Source organism: Crinia signifera, chromosome 5, assembly GCF_055691185.1.
Source record: "Crinia signifera chromosome 5, ASM5569118v1, whole genome shotgun sequence".
Lineage (NCBI taxonomy): Eukaryota > Metazoa > Chordata > Amphibia > Anura > Myobatrachidae > Crinia > Crinia signifera.
Window position 1 is genome coordinate 265,909,014 of NC_139221.1, and position 22,118 is coordinate 265,931,131.

The 22,118-nt window shown below is 44.2% G+C and overlaps 1 protein-coding gene across 7 annotated transcripts in view; it reads left to right on the forward strand.

Annotated features, from left to right (window-relative positions):
* Positions 1-22,118, forward strand: part of DIP2C (DIP2 acetate--CoA ligase C (putative)) — a 420,633-nt gene that overhangs the window by 299,185 nt on the left and 99,330 nt on the right. For all 7 annotated transcript variants that reach the window (XM_083188980.1, XM_083188979.1, XM_083188978.1 and 4 more), the window contains one exon: positions 10,879-10,993. In XM_083188980.1, the coding sequence (XP_083045106.1) occupies positions 10,879-10,993 (115 nt within the window). The remainder of the gene's footprint in view (positions 1-10,878; positions 10,994-22,118) is intronic.

Below are 22,118 nucleotides of genomic sequence, written 5' to 3' on the forward strand. Positions count from 1 at the left end.
AAAAAAGTGTTTTTTTTTATTATTCTTTATCGGATTACTTGACATTTCTGAGCTTATTTACTATTCAAGGTTTACTCTATTATCAAGGATCATATTTTTTTCCCTTTTTATATAGTGTAAAGGTATGGATGTAAACATGAAAAATGGTGTAGGAGGGGAAGTGCGCCCCCACTAAGAGGTGTAATTTGGAATCGGAAGTGGGAGGAGTAAGGAGATCCTTGTCGGTCGTAAGCTTGAGAAAAACCTGTAATATGAAAATAGGGCCTTATTAAAAGGTCAGTTGCAATTGTCAGTGGGGAGACCTGAATAAACATCGTTAGATGAGTACGTCTCTCCAAAAATTGGAAATTGGTTTATGAAGGTCACCAAGGATTAGAAACAGCGCCGGATGAAATTCTCCAATGTATAAATATAATGGATGTAAAATTGTGCAAGCAAATTGTTTATATCAATATAGAAAATCTAAAAATCTGCTTTATCAAATAAATGATCAGATTTATTATTTAAATCAGTGTGGATTAAAGTTTACTGGGAGGCGCATGTCCTTTTGGTCCATCATCTGAAGTACTGCAAAGCTTGCGGAGGTTATAGAGCTCTAAATACTATGTAGTGAGTGAACACCTGAAAAATAAAATAAATGTTAGATTAAAATGTGCTTTGCTTAAAAACAATGCTTACACTCCTTTTGGAGATCATTGAGAAAAGGTTCCCGATGCAGCATATTCCCTGTTCTTTCCTATGCAAACAGCGGTATTCCTCAGCCAAAGAGTGGCTGTCCGCTGTGCCGATGTTAGTGCCAAACAGCTAGCGGGATTCTCCGCGAGTCGGCTTGATAACTTCACCGTTAGGTCCGGGGAGCAGGCAGGTGCAGGAACTGAAGGGCGGCTATGTCCGGGATGGGCTTTTCAGGGCACCAATGTGTTTCATGCCTCAGAGGGCACTTTGTCAAAGAGCTCTTTTTGTACCCAGCCTGCCAGGAAAGCATGGCCATGCCTCTTGCAACAACACCCAGTCTTGCAGTGGCACGAACAATGGATTGTGGTCATGTACCCAACCACTTGGTACATGCCCTTTCGTAATATTGCCCTCAATTCTCCAGACGGCCCTGCATGTTTTTGGCCCAAATATACATTTATTTTATATATATATATATATATATATATATATATATATATATATATATATATATATATATATATATATATATATGTACATTTTTTCCAAGTGCTCTTTCAGGTTATCAGAGGAGTCTACCACATTTCTACTTTCATGGAACATCCTGGACACTCACAAATTTCATATGGCTCTCCCAGACTAAAAGGAAAGCAGGCGAATACCGTTTGCAGGGAGACTTGACACAATTCAATGCAAATTGTGTTGACTTTGCTCTATATTGTCGAGAATCTCACCCTTGTACAGTAGGGGAGGAGCTACACTGTTGCAATCCCACCCCAAAGCTCAGTTATCTGCTAGTATGCCTTAACACCCAGAAAGAGAGAGATGAGTTATTCACCAGAGTCAGTCACATTTGGAGGCATTATAAGTGTGAAAAGGATTAGATTAAAAAGTGCCTAAAGTGTAACACATCTGTATTTTCTTCAAATGTTTTATACAGTATAATACAGTATGCGTCATTCTGAAGAGGAGTCAGTGAATAAAATGTCTTCTCTTACAGATTTGGTCATAAAAAGTGCATCTAACTAATATAAAGTAATTGTTGTGGATTCTGATCTGCACAACACTGTGGTCTATACAATGCCATGGGCGAGCGGTGACAGCAGAGCTTCCTGCTCGCTGTCACCGCTCGCCCTGTCAGTATTCAACTCACCCCCCTCATACACCAATTCACTCTCGCTCCGTTTCCTGAGTGAGGGGGAATCGGCGTATGTGGCTGCAGAAGCAGCGAGACTCACGGCTGAATACAGCGGGTTCGCTGCATTAGCCGCGGATCTCGCTGTTTGGGGGAATCCTCGCCGTCCTGTGACGGTGTCGATTCCCCCGGAACGTTGAATAGGGCGAGCAGCCGGCGAGGGGGTTAAACAGCGAGGATCACTGGTTTTCTGCGATACTCGCTAATTAATCTCCTTGCCTTGCGAGTGGCATTGTATACTACCCATAGTGTGTAAGGAATCCATACCCCAGTGGTATTGGTTGACTCATGGAAAAGATCGACATGGACAAAAGGACGACATGCCAGGGAATGTGTTTCTAATACAGTGGCTGTGTCGACCTATGTTGCCATAGACACCAGTGGCATAGACACCAGTGGCTGTGTGACCCATCCACACGTAAGCAGCTACCCCGACAGGCTGAGACTCCAGGACCTCCGTAACAGAAGACGCTGACAGCAGGCGGGTGCACGCGCCAGACTGTGCGCTTCAGTGACAGCGTGGGACCGAATCGGTTAACAACAGAGGTGAGTACGGGGAGAGGAAAACCAGCTACTGCAGGAAACCCGTTAGAGAGGTGAAGCAGACACAACCGCGGACCATAACGGCACCCGTGGCAGTGTTCTGTAAGCCTCCAAGACAGGGAGACGCAACAGCGCGCGCACCGCAGCACAGGGAGCAGTGTTAACACACAGCCCCGAGTGCAAGCGGTCCCGCTGCACAAGTCTCCTGAAGTCCGGGTAACCTGCGGCAGTAAGTGAGTACGTTCCCCCGAAAACCAGGCGCCACTGACCACCAATGTTAAAGAGGTACCAGAAGAATCAACACTGAAAGGACTGTGTACACACTGTAAAACCTTGTCATTTAACGGGACGCCGTGGTGACAGACATCTTTTCCTTTACAGGACACCAAATCACCTTTACCAGACCTAAAAACCAGCACTCTGGTGACGCTTTTATAGGTTTTTTTCTTTCCAGTTTATTAACCATGAGTATTAATTGGACCTAACGAGACAATCAGTATCTGTACTTGTGAAGAGAACAAGCAGAACTGTAACTACAAAGCACTTCAGGAAACGTAACTCTGAAACCACAGAGTTCCTGATCCTCATTTCATTTATTAAGTATTTCATTGTATTTTTGTAAGTTTGTTATTGCATGCACGCATCAGAGTATTGAACTAATTGAATCATTGTTTTGACCTTTAGTATCATCTCTGTGAATCACCAGTAAAGATTTGTTTTATTTAAAGGAGAAACACACCCCTTTTTTCATTCATTTATTCAAACACAATTCCTTCAAAGCCATAAGCAAGGGCAGAGCGCAGCACTAAAACCAATTGTTCTATAATGTATGTCGACATTTTCCATGTGTTGACCTAATCTATAACCGTCCGGGAGTTTCCCTCATTTTAGGGAGAGGGCGACCCTTCTACATATGCAATGATGTGAACAGTGTAATGATGTGATTCACAGCATCTTGACTCCACATCCCAATGCAAAATGCAGTGCCACAATGTTTCGCTTGACTATGTCATGGCAACTGCAGTTTCCCTTGGGACTGTCATATCTAGGGTCTTCGGGAAGGGCGACTCACATTGGCCCTTATTCAGATCTGATCGCAGTACAAATTTGTTCTCAAAATAAGCAAAACCATGTGCACTGCAGGTGGGGCAGATGTAACATGAGAGTTCAATTTGGGTGTGGTGAAACTGAAATCTAAATTACAGTGTAAAAATAAAACAGGCAGTATTTACAGAAACAACATAACTCACACAAATCTTGTACAGAATTGCATACCTCCCAACACTCACGATTTCAGCGGGACAGTCCCGATTACCGGGTCCTGTCCCGCTGTCCCACCCGCGGCCGGAGGTGTCCCGCTGCGGGGGGGGGGGGGGCAGTTGGGAGCCCCCCCAATTTGACAGAATAGACGCTGTGCGCATGCGCACAGCGTCTATTCCCGGCCGAAAACGGGGACACAGCTCATTTGCATAAGCCACGCCCCTCATTTACATAAGCCGCACCCCCTTTTGGACGCTCGCGAGAGTCCCTATTTCTGCAGCTACAAAGTTGGGAGGTATGGAATTGCAAGACACAGAACATACAGAAGAACACAAATAAAGGGACTCTTTATAGTTATAACAGAAGGGATTAGGAGTCCCTGTCATACTGACACCAATGTAATTAAAGAGGCCAACCTCTTTCAGTGTTAATTAGGTTTCAAGCCATTTACACTAATTAATTTCCTAATAGCATTCAATATGTTCAAATGCTGTGGCTCCTGCAGTTTTCCCAGATCCTTTGATAGTACGTTATAGTGTACAGTATGTTATGATTATTTCAGCATAGTGTAATAATAATAAAATAAAATAATAAAAATCATATATTCTGTAGACATCAGGGGAACTTATGCTGTAAGCATACCAGGTTAGCAGCAAGACCTAGGACAATGAAAAGCCTACACCTTGAGCTGTCAGCACTTTGTATACATACAGCAGGAAAATAATGGATCTAAACATACAAAATGTGCATAATCTGGGCTTTCATTAAAGAGACGGCGTCACCTAGAGAAGAGCACCTCAGAGCTGCAACATTTATTGCAGATCCAGTTGTATTCCTGCAGTTTTTCTACTCACAGCAGCACTGTGACAAGCTGTCTTGTGTATAACAATAACACTGCATTCCATCATGGGTGAATCCACCCCAACACTGCTGCAATTTACAGTGATGGAAATCTTTCTAGGCAAGGAGCATTTTTACAGATGGGCCGACTTCTATCTACACTGGGAAAAAATTTGTCACGTCTTTTTGTATGTCCCAAAGTCTGAACCACTATGAAATGCATATAACATTAATCCATAGGTAATATTTAACACCCATTAGAATACATTAGAATACATACAGTATGTTTGGCCTTCTTTTTCAAAATATTGTTGGTGTAATTGTGGCTAGGTAGGCCATGTTTATCATATTGTTTGGGCCTTGTAAAAAATGTTATTGTTAATGTGGAAACTAAAGATGATGTACATAACATATAATTCTTACACGTGAGTCAGCAATAAAGTATATCATCTTAACAATATGATAAATGGTTATGGTTTTTATTTTATAAGGGATGGGGGGGGGGGGGCGACTCGGACTCAAGATAATAAAAAGAATAAAAAAATCATAAGCAATAGATCTAACGATTATATAGAGAGATTTTTTGTGAGAGTCCTTGTGGTATTTTCAAATATTTTCATAACCGATCTAGAGACCTCCTCTGGCAAATATGCTAGGTACAATCCTCATTTATTGTTACATTTTTCCACCCCCTTTTCGATATCATAACAAGCAGCCCGTCTATCAAAATGTAAGTACAACACTAGTTCGGTCTTCAACATCTCAATAGTCGGACTCCTCTTTTCCAACCATTGTCTTAATACCAATGATCTGGCTAAGGTAGTAATTGTGGTTAGGAGGGCTAGTTGTTTAGCCTGGATCATGTCTGGAAGCCATGGTGCGAATTCGGCCAACAACAATGTTCTCCATGAAAACATAAGTTTGGGTTTGTAATAGTTTGTATCAAGTTATGGACCTTGTACCAGAAATGTTTTATCCTGGAACAGTGCCATATGTTATGTAGTGTTCATTCTAGCACCCGCTATCTTTGAAAATCCATGTAGTTTCTCTTCCCTGCCTGGGGTGTCGCTGTCTGCTGTAGTGATTCTAGCACAGTGTGGTCTGTATATCAGCACTGATATGAAAACCAGACCTGTGCTAGAAACACCACAGCAGACAGCGACACCCCAGGCAGGGAAGAGGAACTACATGGATTTTCAAAGATAGCAGGTGCTAGAATGAACACTAGTTATGTATAAAGGTGGCCGAAGGGCCTGCCCTTCTTAACATAATTTGTGGCAAGAGTTTTTTCTCCTAATTTGTAAAGTTTTTATTACTCATATTCCCAGATGTTGTCCCCATATACATTTGATAGGTATTAAGTAATATTTGTATAGTGGCACATGCTACCGTAGCCCAACTCCAAAGTAATTCATAAGGTTCACTTCCATTACACAATGGAGACTGAGTTTATGTAATGTTTGTCCTTGGCTACTCATTAAATGGTTTGCCTGGCATGAATTTGTGACTGATGGTGAAGGCGTAAAGTTTTCAATTAAGTCTATTTTTTTTGGTTAGTTGAAAACAAATTAAATTTACTATTCAATTGCAGATGTTTTCAGACATCTTTCGCTAATGCAAAGCTTTGAATAATAAAATACTCAAACAAACTGATCCATGTGTTTTTTGACTGTGCCAGATTTTTCAACAGTCAAATATTCTGGCACATAATTGAATTCTCTCCAATGTCTTGACCTTGACAATTTTGTGTTCTTTATATTTTTTCTCTGATTATACATATGTAAGCATTCCCGGTTAATTGGTTCTCTGTCTCCCTGTTTCTTTTCTGTACCCTCCTACATAAATTTGTATTTATTATTATTATGATCAACTAAAATCCAGTTACCAGTTAACACATGTCATCATTACTGTCTCAGATGAATGACATGGCAGGTGTGAATGTGTTCCTGAAACACCCCCACTATCCACGCCATCCCGAAGCGTGGCGAGCGCAGACGTCCTCCCGACCTTTTCATACCCCCATTATTCACATCGGTGTGGAGTCGATCTTATGAAGTGTGGCGAGCGCAGCAAGCCACTGAGCCCAAAGCGGTGGGAGCACAGCGAGGGAACGCGGATTACTTTACATGTATTCCACGTTCGCTCGCCAAACTTTTAAAATTAGCATGGTGCAACTAGAAGGGCTTCTTAATGCAAAAGGTGGCTAGATGTACTAGGACACATCTGTAACGCGTTACGCGTCCTCCCAACCTTTTCAACCTCCCAACCTTTTCATACCCCCACTATCCACATCGGCGTGGAGTTGATTTTAAAAGTTTGGCGAGCGAACGTGGAATACATGTAAAGTAATCCGCGTTCCCTCGCTGTGCTCCCACCGCTTTGGGCTCAGTGGCTTGCTGCGCTCGCCACACTTCATAAGATCGACTCCACACCGATGTGAATAATGGGGGTATGAAAAGGTCGGGAGGACGTCTGCGCTCGCCACGCTTCGGGATGGCGTGGATAGTGGGGGTGTTTCAGGAACACATTCACACCTGCCATGTCATTCATCTGAGACAGTAATGATGACATGTGTTAACTGGTAACTGGATTTTAGTTGATCATCATAATAATAATAATAATAATAATAATAATAATAAGAAGAAGAAAGCAACTTAAAGTACAATAATTAACAGCATCAGAAAAAATGCAGTCACTTCACCTCTGACTGACTAGGGCATGGGTCTTCAAACTGTGGCCCTCCAGGTGTTGTGAAACTACATGTTCCAACATGCATTGCCACATTTTTTCCTATAAAAGCATGCCAAAACTGTCAGGGCATGCCTACAACATCTGGAGGGCCACAGTTTGAAGACCCATGCACTAGGGTAACTGCGTAATGCTGACTGACTGTGCTGGCCACGGTAACACTACGCTGAATCTGACTGACTACGCTGGCCGCGCGGACACTGCGCTGATTCTGATAGGGATGCTACGCTAACTACGTAACGGGCGCTGTGCTATTACACAAGTATATATATATATATATATATATATATATATATATATATACTAGGTGATTCATCGCGCCCTACGGGCGCTCTTCACACCGTCGTAAGGGGCTGCGCCCCCTTAATTTGTGAACATTTGCATATGAGAAAGATGGTTAGAATTGTATGAAAGATGGCCTGTATTGCAACTTGAGTTATAGGTGAAATGTGTTAAATAGAGAGCATATGATGTGGAAGGGGGTGTGTATTGTTTTGTTTAATTAAAAAGCGGTTACAGAGTAAGATGTACATTGATAGTGTGGATGGTACAGTGACATTTGTGGGTGTGGGGGGGCTGTGTGTGCATGTTGTTTAGCTGTGTGTGTGCAATAGTATAGTAGGGTGTTTCTGAGTCAGCGGCTCCCCACTGGCAGAGGTCACGACACAGGAAAACAGGAGGCTGGGTAGTGATAGGGGTGTGTGGGCATAAGGGGGACTAAAGAGGAGGGTGGGAGATACTGTGCAGCTTCTGCCAGTGGGTGAGGGTCCAGCGTGGCAGTACAGGATGGTGGCCCTTAGTCAGTGTCTCCTCCTACTGGGTGGGAGTTCGGGTGCATGAGAGCAGGAGGCTGGGCTATGAGGCATGATAGGGGCATGTGGGAAAAACAGCGTCAGCGACTCCCCAGTGGTTGAAGTTACGGTTCAGGAGAGCAGGAAGCTGGGTAGTGATAGGGGTGTGTGAGTATACGGGGGACTAAAGAGGGGCTTAGGGTTGACGTGAATTGCGGGAGGGGCGCGGGGGGTGCCGTGAATCAAGGGAGGGGGGGCGCAGGTGTCGGCGAATCGCGGGAGAGGGCGGGGGTCCGCAAAGCGTGGGAGGGGGCGTGAATTGCGCGAGGGGGGGTTGCGAATTGCGGGAGGGGGGGTGCGTGGGGGGTCCGTGAATTGCGGGAGGGGGAGGCACGGGGCGCGATGAATCACCTAGTTGGTTATATATTCTTGTAGAAGGATGGTAGGATGTTGCTGTCATTCAGAATGCATTTACATAAACAGTAATAGTAGCAGTAAAAGGTCTGACTTAAAACACCTACAGTAAAACAGAACAGGTGTTATATATTATACAAAGAATTGGTTGATGATGTGTAGGTTGACGTGCACATAGTTCATAGTTGTCACTGGAAAAAAATTGCTACAAGAAAAAATCAACACAGAAAGTTCAACACATGTAAATGTTGACATAAGTGTGGCACTTCATCGGTGTCCATGTCGACACATGAGAATGAATATGAAAACATTCCAAAAAAGAAAAATAAATCTTCAAAAACTCATGTCTACCTTTTTCATTGTCGACCATAGCCGTGCCAGTGTTTTGCATGTGCCATTTAATCCTGGGGTTGCCGTGAATCGCGCGCGGGGGTGGGGGGGGGAGGGAGGGGGTGAGGGGTGTCCGCGAATCACGGGAGGAGGGGTCGTGGGTGGATGCCGTGAATTGCGGGAGGGGGGGTCGCGGGGGGAGGTGTGGGTGCCGCGATTTCTGGGAGGGGGGGGCGCAGGGGTTTGAAGTGAATCGCGGGAGGGTGGGTCGCGGGTGGTTGCCGCAATGACAGGAGGGGGGGTCAGGGGTGGGGAATCGCGGTAGGGGGGGTCGGGGGGGGCACCGTGAACCACGGGAGGGGGGGCCCGGCGCAAATCGTGGGAGGGGGGTCGCGGGGTGCCGCGAATCGCAGGAGGGGTGGGGTGTCACGGGGTGGGGCCGCGAATCGCGGGAGTCACCGGGGGTGCCGCGAATTGCGGGGGGGTGTGCTGCAAATCGCGGGAGGGGGGTCACGGGGGGGTGGCGCGAATCGCCACAAGAAAAAATCAACACAGAAAGTTCAACACATGTAAATGTTGACATAAGTGTCCATGTCGACACATGAGAATGAATATGAAAACATTCAAAAAAGAAAAATAAATCTTCAAAAACTCATGTCAACCTTTTTCATTGTCGACCATAGCCATGCCAGTGTTTTGCATGTGCCATTTAATCCTGAAGTTGCCTAGAATCGCGCGCGGGGGTGGGGGGGGAGGGAGGAGGTGAGGGGGGTCCGCGAATCACGGGAGGAGGGGTCATGGGTGGATGCCGTGAATTGCGGGAGGGGGGGTCGCGCGCGGGGGGGGGGGTGTGGGTGCCGCGAATTGTGGGAGGGGGTGGCGCGGGGGGTTGCAGTGAATCGCGGGAGGGTGGGTCGCGGGGGCGGGGGGTTGCCGCAATGACAGGAGGGGGGGTCAGGGGTGGGGAATCGCGGTAGGGGGGGTCGTGGGGGGCACCGTGAACCGCGGGAGGGGGGGCCCGGGGGGTTGGCGCGAATTGTGGGAGGGGGGGTCGCGGGGTGCCGCGAATCGCAGGAGGGGGGTGTGTCACGAAGTGGGGCCGCGAATCGCGGGAGTCACCGGGGGTGCCGCGAATTGCGGGGGGTGTGCTGCAAATCGCGGGAGGGGGGTCGCGGGGGGTGCCGCGAATCGCCACAAGAAAAAATCAACACAGAAAGGTCAACACATGTAAATGTTGACATAAGTGTGGCACTTCATTGGTGTCCATTTCGACACATGAGAATGAATATGAAAACATTGAAAAAGTGAAAAATAAATCTTGTCAACCTTTTTCATTGTCGACCATAGCCATGTCAGTGTTTTGCATGTGCCATTTAATCGTGGGGATGCTGTGAATGGGGGGGGGAGGGAGGTGGATACCTCCCAACATGACCCTCTCCAGGAGGGACACATTGCTCTGTTTCTGGACTTTCTTCTTAATTTATGGATTACCATCACCTGTGCTTAAACACCTTTCTTATCAATTACCCTGTTTAAAACAGGTGATGACAATCATAAATTAAGATGGAAGTCCACAACCCAGCGTTGCAGCTCCAGACACACTTTGAGTGACAGATGTAGCCAAATATATAAGAGATATATATATATAAGGCGGCAGCTCTCATGGTGTTAAAGTGAAAAACGTTGTATTAAAACACAAACAATGGTCACATCATATATATATATATATATATATATATATCACACACACACACATATACACACACACAATGTGTATTTTATTGAGTTCAATTTTGCCTCTTATCACATATAGTGTCATCTTTATTGTATATTTTACAAGTGTTGCGTTTTGTTCTTCTCACTGAATGATAAATGTGTTGGCAGCTTGGCTTGTATAAGATACACATAGAGTAATGAGCTGCTGGTTTGTTGTTTATTTTCTTGCGTGTTTTAGTGCCACAGGACAAGTCTAAAGATGAGCCACTCAGAGCGTCCTCGCTGCTTTTTAAAAAGTTCTAAATCATCTTGTCCAAATTTCTCACCCGTTTATCATCACATCCTTCTCTCATTCTCTCTCCCCAGGGTCTATTTCTTCTTGTGACGCTTTCCTAAATGTCTTCCAAAGTAAAGGCCTGCGACAAGAAGTCATTTGTCCTTGTGCCAGTTCACCAGAAGCTCTTACAGTGGCCATAAGGAGGTACTGTATTCCGCTGGATTCACGAAACTGTTTTAATTGGTGCATTTTCTTATTCACTGAGTATTTTGTGTAATCGGTGTCAATTCATTTAAATCTTAGTCTAAGTTTGCCCCTCCATCATGGACATTAAACAGGTTTATTATTCATGTTTTCAAATACAAGTTAAAAATCCATTAATTCCTCAAATGGGAACAAGATGATCATAGATATGGGATGGCCATAATTAACTTCCTCTATTCAGAGTTACCTATAGTTTGAATGGAACCAAGTTTGGTGTGTAAACTAATTAGGACACGGTTCCAGGGAAAACAAAAGTAGTGGAAAAAGTCACAGATAAAAGGAATATGACACTGTACAATGGGAAAACTGTGTGAATAGGGTAAGAGTATGTATAACACACACATACCGTAAACATAAATATATATATATATATATATATATATATATATATATATATATATATATATATATATACACACACATACACCCATACACATCTGAAGTTTACAAACATCTAGAATATTTTATTTGCAGAAGCTGCGCTGCCCATGTGCAGATCTGGAATTGCTTTGTTGATTGCAGTAACAAATGCCACTGGCATTTTGGGGCAGCAACAGGAAACATTACAGAAACTGAGTGCATGCTTCATTTTTTGGGCATGTTGAGGCTTTACTGGTTTCAGCATTATTACACTGGATATCCAAAATAAGTTGAGGGTTTCTCAGATGTGCGACGTTAAATCGGGTGCAGTTTCCTCTTGTACAGCAGCAGGAGCTGGCATTGTGGGCGTCTTTAAGCTCAAGACAACTCCTGTGAATTTTGCCTTTTTTCAAACTGCCACTTGGTAAAAAGACGCTGCCATTAATGACCAACTCTGAATTAACTCCATTGTCTTCATAATAACAATACAAAATGTGCCCAAATTCCAATAATGGCTGGACCAATCTATGTTCCACTTTTGATGGTGGAAGCTATCAAGTTATTTCTGTTACCTCTACCCCTGCTTTCTCTAAAGCTGGGTCCCTTGTGCTGAAAACACAGACACCGCAAATGCTGATAGAGCAACGCATTTCCAAAACTTTGGATCCGTGCCTTGCTTTAATTAATATCCTTTGTCTTATACAGGTCCCAATTCGCTCAATCACATCCAGTGTTGCTATGAAAGGTATTTTCTGAAATGGTTTATCCACTTCATGAAACAATTCTATGGAGATTACTTATAAACATGATAGCTTTTCTCATCGTATTAATCATGCATCTCTAGTAGATGTACACCTCTATGATAATGTATAAGGCCTGCATATTAGATAAATAATTCCTCTTAATCTTTGTCATTGCAGTAATAGCCAGAGAAGCACATTAGCCCTTATTCTGGTTCACTCGCAAAGGCAAATTCCTTCTCAAATGGACAAAACCATGTGCACTGCAGGGGGGCAGATGTAACATGTGCAGAGCAAATTAGATTTGGATGAGTTATTTTTTTCTGCTTTATTTTTACACTGCAATATACTGTAGATCTCACTTTGAATTAAAACCCCACCCAAATCTAATTCTATCTGCACAATTTATATCTGCCCCACCTGCAGTGCAGCATGGTTTTGTCCATTTGAAAAGGAATCTTCTAGGGGCACACTACTGACATACACACATATACTGTACAGGGTCTAGGAGTACAGTGACACACACACACACACACACACACATATACTGTACAGCAGGCATGTCCAAACTGTGGCCCTCCAGCTGTTGTGAAACTACACATCCCAGCATACACACACATACTGTACAGGGTCTAGGGGCACACTGACACACACATATATACTGTATAGGGTCTAGGGACACACTGACATACACACACACACGCACACACACACACACACACATATATATATATATATACACATACTGTACCAGGGTCTAGGGACACACACATACATTGTACAGGTTCTAGGGGCACACATACACTGTACAGGGTCTGGGGCACACTGACCTACACTATACAGGGTATAGAGGCATACTGAAATACACAAACACACTAACTGTACATGCACACTGACACACACAGGGACCTGAGGCCCTCCCACTGAACAGAAACAGTACCTGGCCTGTTGCTCTACAGGGTGGGTGCCCCTGGAGCGGGTCCCGTTGGTGGCCTACAGAAACTTTCATCCTAGTGGCGCCCGGGCGGAGAGGGCACTCCATCTGTCTAAGGAGCTTGCGTGGGGAGATGAGTGGAGATTTGTAGGGGAGGGGGAGCATCTTCGGCGTGCAGGTGGGAGCGTCTCCGGCAGGCTGGAGGTGTCTTATCCGGCTGGCACAGGGGAGCGTTTCCACTGGAAACTTTTCAGTGGACTGGGCGGGGGTGACCTCAGGCCGGCTGGAGGGGAGTGAATTCGGACGGGCTGGGGAAGTGAACTCCGGCGGGAGTGGAGGAGGAGTGATCTTGGGCTGGCTGGGGGAGTGATCTTGGGCAGACTGGGAAGGGGGGGGGGGGGAGAGAGTGATTTCGGGTGCGCTTGGGGGTGGTGAGGGGGGGGGGGGGTGAGTGATCCCGGGTGGACTGGGGTGAGTGTCTCTGGCAGACAGGGAGACGTGCGTGCGCCAGAAGTAGTTAAGTAGCTATGCCAGTGGCTGCCGCCCATTATAGGTGCTGTCCCTAGGCACAGGCCTAGTGACAAAAATTCGGCCCTGCGTGGCCCCTGCTGAATTCAGGGTGTTTAATTGTCTGTCATTGTCTGGATGTCACCCGTATCTGTTTTATCTTTCACCTTATGTCCAGCGCTGAAGCTGTTGTTTTGCTCACACACTGTTTACATGTTGCACATATTTCTGTGTCTGCTGTCTCGGGCAAACTGGACATTCAGAGGGAAAATTCCAAAAAGGCAATTTATAATTCTCACACATACTGTACAGGCCAAAAAGTTAAATAATTCTATATGTGTGTTATATAATGGTCACCAATTCTAACAGAAAGGAGAAGGATGATTAGGAACTAGCAATAAGTCCATTGTATTGGATAACAAGATGCTACAGGCTTCCCCTAAATATGCCAATGAGTAATCCCCGGAAACACTGGGGCACTGCTGTGCACTGAAAGATGTATTCACCCAGTGGCAGCCACTGACTGTTTATAAATAATATACAGCAGTGCGGTTATGGTCACATTAAGAAAAACATGAATATCATTGCGTATTGCAATATTTCATGTAATGTATTTGCCCTTTATGTTTAGTCCACTTGTCAAAATGCATTCTCAGTATGTTCAATTTAAAGGTATTGTAATCTGTTTCCATGCATACAGTGGCTGCTGCCATATGTGCAACTGGGCTCTGCTCTCATGGGAAAGGAAACAAGCTTTGTCTGTACCTACAAATCCATTGTTAAACAATTTGAATACATTATGATCGGCAGTTGATACAGTGGGACTGATCGTTAAAGGCAGCTGCTGAGTATTCAATCCTGGACATTTACGTCCAGGAAAGGGACGGAATTTGCATCTGTAGATACCGGCTCTTTGTAAAGCTAAATCTGAATTTGTGGAAACAGATGCAAAATTTCCAAATTAGCATCCGTCTCCGCTAAAAAAAGATGTGGTTCCACGTCTTTTGCAATTTTCGGATTGAATAAATTGAACGCAAATTTCATCTATTCTGTGTGAAAAGTGACGCACTTTTGCCGTATTTCGCCGGATTGGCAACACTGATTATCCCCGTTAAACCAACAAAAACATGAAATTATAGGTTTCTTTAAATTTTCTTGACTGGCGTTTCGCGGAGCTGACATTTTAGCAGCGTCATCTGCTGCATCACCTGGAAGGAGCAGGAAACTTGAACTGCTGCTCAGAGGAGCGTTTTCTTGACATTCAAACACCTCCCCTGTGAGCCTCCAATCGTGTAATTGAGAACATCACAGTGGAAGGGCCACCAGCTTGTACCGCCAGAGCAGGGACGTGCAGTCAGGGGAGGCAGTGCCTCCCCTGTCATTAATGAGCAAAATGATACAAAACAAATACTTATGACACATATTATTTGTCATAAGTGTATGCTTTTTATTATTATACATTTTTACCTCCCCCCCCCTTTTTTTTACTGGCATAGGAGGCACCGAGAGCGGTGCCTCCTGCTGCCAATGTTATGGGTCCAAAACAGGGGGCGGGCAGCGGGCGGATCCGAGCGCCGGGCTGTAAAAGCCCATTCAAAAAAGCTGTAGAAACGGCACCTGTAGAGGTGCCTCAGTGACAGGGACGTGCTTTCTGCGTATATGAAAGTACACCCCTGTCGCTGAGGCAGATGTGATTGGGCAATCAAATCTGCCTCAGTGACAGGGGCGTGCTTTCATATACGCAGAAAGCACGTCCATGGCTGTCACTGAGGCACCTCTACAGGTGCCGTTTCTACAGACATTGGTCATGTCACCTGCTCCCCGCTCAGCGGAGGGGACAGAGCCGGAGACAAGGGGAGCGAGCGCAGCAGCCTCAGCCGTTTTTTAGGGTGGACCGTGGTGCAAGTAAGGGGGTACGCTGTACCACCCCGCATCCCCTCCTGGCGGTGCTGAGAGAAGGAGAGCGGAAAGCACTGCCGCACCTTATCCCACCCCGCCGGTGTCTTCACCGCTGCGCTGAATTCCCGCTGAGACTGAGTAGGAGAGCGGAGCACACAGGCAGCACTGGCAGGCTGACTGCACTGTAGTAGCTCGGCAGCCAAGCCCAGTCAGTGCCTCCATGGTGTCCTCTCTCACCAATGGGAGGTCGGCGTCGGCATCTAGCACAGGTACGAGATTCAAACTGTCCCCATCTCCTGGAGACGCAAAAGCGCCGGAGCAAGGCTGGGGCAGCATGGAGCATCACATCCCAGGGCAGGGCGCAGGCATGGAGCACAGCATATTAGGGCCTGGAGCGAACCGAGCGACCAGCGGTGCCCGTCTTCCTTACATGTGCCTGATGACTGCCAGCTCCACCTCCTACCATGGGCCCCGCAGCGAGAGAGCTCTGCAGTTGAAGAATGCTGCTTCATGACCCAAAATATAAATCCTGGAGGAACATCCTCCAGCCACATATAAAGCCCAAACAAGTAAGTAAAAACTGCATGGCCTCATTATGTGTGTGGCCTCATGATCTCCAAATATATGTGTTTGTGGGGTTAGGGGGTAGATGATGATGATTTTTATAGAGCATTAAAGGGGTGTGTGGGTGGCATTTCTGTATATAAGTGATTTGGGGGACGTAATTGGTATAAGGAGTGTGTGGGGGTTGGTAGCTATATTGTGTATATATAATGGGGGTGTGGGTGTGTGTGTGTAAGGGGGGATGTTATAGGTTGATAGTGTGTGTATACACGTGTCACACATACACACACATCCTAACTGAACTTTATATGAGTCTACGTTAGATTTCCCATTACATCCCAATTATTCCCCTTTACTCATAAGTGGCGAGGTGCTACAAATGCTTTTAATTCTGCTTGTCCTGAATGGGGATCTGTATGCTTGGCCATTTTACTGTTCCCAGTGCCAATTTCATGCATTTGCCTCCCAGGGTAAAAGTTGCCAGCCAGCCCCTGACTAAGTGTCTGGCAGACAGCAGCCCCTAAATTGAGCAGTAAGGGCCTTTATTATATTTGACATACATTGTGTAATTAGCGGCCCCACTGGCCTGCTTTGCCCAGGGGCCCATAATGTTGTTAAGATGGTCCTGGGTGCACAGCAGGGACAGCAGACTGCCTCAATGTACCCCTTAAAGCAGACAGTGACAGTCTTTTCCACATTGTCACTAGCATGCTCAGTCAGTCTACACCCATATTGCTAATTAGAATTCCTGCTGACAGTCACCCCTGTCAGCCTGCCAGGATTCCATCCATGCCACCTCCTTGCTATCTGTCATAGTGGCCACCAGGCTCTGCTATTTAGTAATTTGCACTTGTAGCAGCCGTTCTGTGCCCGGGCATCGCCCATGTGCTGCCTATGGGCTGCACTAGACTTGGCGGGGCTGGCTCAGGGTATGTGCTGGGAGCCCCTATAGGATAGCATATCTGTGACACCATGGGGCCTAATTATTTGTGGGGAGCGCCGGATCTGGGTTGCTTCTGCACTGACAGGCAGGAGCCGCTCTGTCGGTCTCTGCTGCTTATGCAGGCGGCAGCTCTCACACCTGCCTGTCAGCGCTGAAGCAACCCGGACTCAGCGCTCCCCACAGAGCCCATTGGCGCTGGGTCCAAGCAAGCCAGTGCCTCACCATCCACTAACCTCACCGCACGTCCCTGCGCCAGAGCAATGACAACACTTACACACTTCATGGGTTGGTTTGCTGAATTACTGCATCCTCAGATTACCATTAGGTTAAAATGTATATTTAATATTGGGTCACCTTATTTCACCCAAAACCAAATCTATAAATGGCCGTTACATTTTCAACTGTTTATCAGACTCTATCAACTGGTGCTGACCGCTCGTCCTGCAAAGTAGGATTTCCCTAAAGGCAAGTGTATTACTCTTAGTAACTATTGTTCACACCTCTATGGAAAATGAGCAATGTTTTCTCTGCCGTAATACCCAGAAATGTACGCAGTAGCATATTATTCAAGGCTACAACAGGACATTGCACTATGCTGGCCATACATTTACAGATTTATTGCCAATCTGGCTGTTGGAACGAAAACCTGGTAATTGAGGAGAGCAAGTGACAATTGACCATTTGCTTCAAAATGCTGGAAAACTGACAAACTGTCACTCAGATATTACCAGGATTTAGTTCCAACCAACCAGATCGGACAATAAATCTGTAAATGTATAGCCAGCTTATGTCAAATCTGCCCATGTATGCAAAGAAAAATAAAAAACACTTTGCCCAAATAATTTAATTGGGGAAAAGCAATGTACAGAATGCGTTATTTGATGTGCCTTGAAGTGTCTGGTGAGAGGTAGTTTTTCTCTGTTATGAAATAGAATGTCATAGTAGAGGACCATTGTAGGTCATATTGGTGAATACTGGAAAATGAATCACAAACTACCAATACAGGGAAACTTTATTTCAATTAGTTAAACTTTGGTTTGCATTGAAGACCATCTTTATGTGCGCCTGCCACAACTGGATCTAGCATTTACTTTTGATAGTTCATCCTAGAAGTTTAAATAATGAATTGCACAGAACAGGTTGAGGCAATTTATTGGTCTCTGCTGCTATGAAAGTACAAATTACATGGAATGGAATAGAGTTTCACAGCTACTGAGCGTTGCTGTTTTCCATCCTCTGGTTCTCTGTTATTACACTAGTCATTCAGGTTTAATCTTCATTTTAATGTAGAAACAAATAATTTACTATAAATGTAGCTGGCATAATTGTGTCTCTGCGTTACAGCATCCGGAGGCATCCCGAGTTTCTTTGTTCTCCTTCATATAGCAGACAGAATATACTTGCCGAAGGCAGCGGAGTCCCAGCACAATATTGTGCTCTGTATTATTCTCTGATTAGGTTTCTTCAGTCACTAGTACTGGAATAATTAACTTAATTAAATTGTTTCTTAGGATCGTGATAGTTTTCATAAACATTTTAAACAATCGAGTATATAAATATGGAGAAGCTTTATGTTAATTGATCATAGGGATGTACTAATGCCTCATAATTTAATTTTGCTAGACACAGTATACATATATTTACAGTAATAAGGACAACAAGGAAGTTTTTAGTTTGCGTATCGTATTTAATTGTCTCGCAGTTGTTATTATGTACCGTATATACTCAAGTATAAGTCGACTTTTTCAGCACTTTTTTTATGCTAAAAAAACACCTTGGCTTATATTTGAGTGAGGGACCCACTTACCTGTTCTCCGGTCTCTCCCGGTCATGTGCGGGCGCCTGCAGCCTCTGTGGGTGGTCCGATGACTGCTGATATCACCGCTCTTCTTTACTCCTGCACACAGACAGCCTCTGTTTTGTCTGTGCCGTACTGGGCAAGAATGTGTTTGCTTCTGTGTGCAGCCTACTGGTGCCTCAATTAATGTAATTTTATTGGTATCTATTTTTATTTTTGACATTTACCAGTACCTTCTGCATTTCCCACCCTAGGCTTGTACTCAAGTCTATAAGATTCCCTGTTTTTCTGTGGTAAAATTAGGTGCCTCGGGTCGGCTTATACTTGAGGAGTATATACGGTATGGGATTTTCCGGAGTATGGGCTTATTTATTTTCAGTTTGTTACAAAACAGTGTTGTTTGGCTGTATAAAGGCTTTTTTGTAGAACGTAGTCTAACCAGCCTAATGGATATATTTCCCGAATGTCATATTTTTGTAAATGATCGACTGCTTTGGCTGATTGATTTTAAAATGGTAATAAATACTAAATCTGTCTGGTCTAGTAGTAGTTCCTATACTAGCCATTTCCTATCCATCAGTCAGAGCTACCGACCATCAGTAGTTGTGGTAGGTTCATTTTGAATAGGGAATTTGGGATTAAAAATCTGTCAATCTCAGGATTCCCATGGTCCCAGGATTGGCCTCCTGATGCCATGCTGGGAACTGCTATGAAGCAGTCTTCAGCAGGTGGACGGGGAATGGGGGCAAGAATGCGCAGTGTGAATTCTAATATCGCGCTGCATAGCCGCACCACCTGTTTACCTGGCAGTACCTGAGCAACACCGCTTGTGTTAAGATCCGCCTAGCAGAAAGGTATATATTACACATATTGCACATTTCCCTCCTGAAATCCTGGGATTGAAAGCTCCAATCCTAGCATCTGATCCGGGAATGACATCCCAAGTTTTATTTGTAGATGTCATTGTTATTTGATGTGTAATGTAAGTGTAGGATTTGTAAGAAGGTGCCCTGCAATATTACATATTTTAATCAAAATATGAACTACAATTGGATACTTCCACTTTGCTAGATGTTTGCAATGGTAAGAACATGTTATATTGTATCCATATAAGGAATTTTTATAGACAGGCATATTATAAATAATATAGGATTTACCAAATGCTGGCTTGTTTATTTTCTTTTTATGTTGCTGGATATCTAGACTACTAAATAATAAATAATATAATTCATAACTAAATTAGGTTGTGATTGGTTAGAATAAAAAAGGGGTCTCTTATAGTGCTGTTCAAATTGGGGTTTAAAAGCTATATAGCGGTCTGGATTTAATTAGAAAGCAAATTATTTTATAGTAAATGATTTGCATATTAATGATAAACCGTTTTTTTTTTTTTAAGTTTATATATTTGAATTTGTTTTACGTATGTGTTTGGGCAGAATGTATCTATGTAAAAACTGCTGTATGGATTGCCCAATACCTATGGATCCCCATAAGTATTCAAAATTGTCTGCAGCAGATAGTGGAGATCTGAGGCTACAGAAGATAAGTATTCCTGTCACATTTTAAAGCGCTCATTGGTGATGCATTGTGATTGGCTGGCTGACATTTTGCCACATACTTGATGAAATGCTCTGCAACGGCATCATAGAAATGAGTGCTTCATAAAATCCATCCTTACACTATTAAAATACAAAATCTACTGGGAAACCTGTTGCTAATTCCTACCTGCACTAGCATAAAATTGCAACAACATATTCATTAGTAACAAATTGTAGCCTTTGAAAGTAAGCTTTCCCCAGCTCTGGTGACTTGACAAGAAGTGGATTTCTCCCTTCCTATATTCGATTTCCCTCCTCTTACATAAATCCATTGATAAAGTAGCATGCAAAGGACCTCTGCTGCTTGCTCAATTAAAGCATACTACTGGTAATTACAGATAATAATCAGCGCTGTTGCTGGCCAAATTCTGTAATTGTTTTTGGGAGAACTGAACATTACACGGCCAGCTCCTGATTGAGTGCCTACAATGGAGAAGGTGTCATTCTTAGCCCTCTGTGGTATCCCTACCTTCATTACCAGTCAAGAATTGTTCCATAGCTGGATAGAAAAAAAATGGTGCGGTGCCCCTGCACGACTAGTACCGGGAAACGGTTTATTAAATATACATTAAGCTTTAAAAAAATGTATAATTATAATTTAATCTATAGAACTTTAAATGAATTATAGTGAGCAACATTGTGCATATCCTCCGGTAACGGTTCTGTCTATGTCAGACTATTGATCTAGATAAATGAGGTGAATCACACATGCCAGGTTTTGGGCAGATAATCCATTCCTGCATTTCGAGCAGATGGCACCACTACCAGTTGTGAGTGTTAGATTCTCCACCCCCCCCTTCGATGCTCCAAGGTTTTTATTTTCGGAGACCGCTACCATTTCAAAGCCTGGTGTAGCTTTAACCTTTTTATTGAGATCTGTCGCTACAGGTTTTTAGGAAAAGGTTTGTCAGGGGGCTTCATGCTTTGTAAATTTCTACGTAACTTGGTGTCATATGACCTGTTAGTCTAACGCAAATAATTAGTCCTGAATGGAAGCGCCTGGCACAGTGGATAAAAATGACATAGCAGAACCTCAGGAGACCTGCAAAGATGCCGAATGCTTTTTCCTGCTACATTTGCCTGTGCTATTTAAGTAACCTGATATGTTTTGCATGTAATTGTCATTCATAATCCAGCCTGAATTGCATTATCTTCCTATTTGCGTCTCGGAGTCAAGCCGGATGGAGTGATGTCTCATCTCATCCTTGAAAATCGCTGTGACATTTCTGTCTGGCTAAGCTGACTGCTTCGGTAAATCAGGAGGGTATATGACATAGACTGTGCTTCTATGGATACATTCCATACACATGCTGAATGGCAATTGGCTCTTTATACTATACAGAGGCAGCAGGCTGAAGTCACATGCATATTAACGGGGAATTGGCAGCTGGGCAGTGTACTTAATGTGGGTAGGAGTGTTCCCCTTGTATTAAATATGATTTGCCTGAAAACTATGTGGTGCTTAATAGTTATGATCATATTGAGGCTTGCATGTGACAAATACAGTAAAATATATTATACAGTATGTATACAGTAATTTGTATGTATGTGTGTATATATATATGTGTGTATATATACTGCAACATCCTTCTCTCTGGGCTACCTCTCACCCGCCTCGCACCTCTCCAATCCATTCTTAACGCTGCTGCTAGGCTCATCTTCCTCTCCCGCCGCTCTACCTCCGCCTCCCCCCTCTGTTTATCTCTTCACTGGCTCCCCATT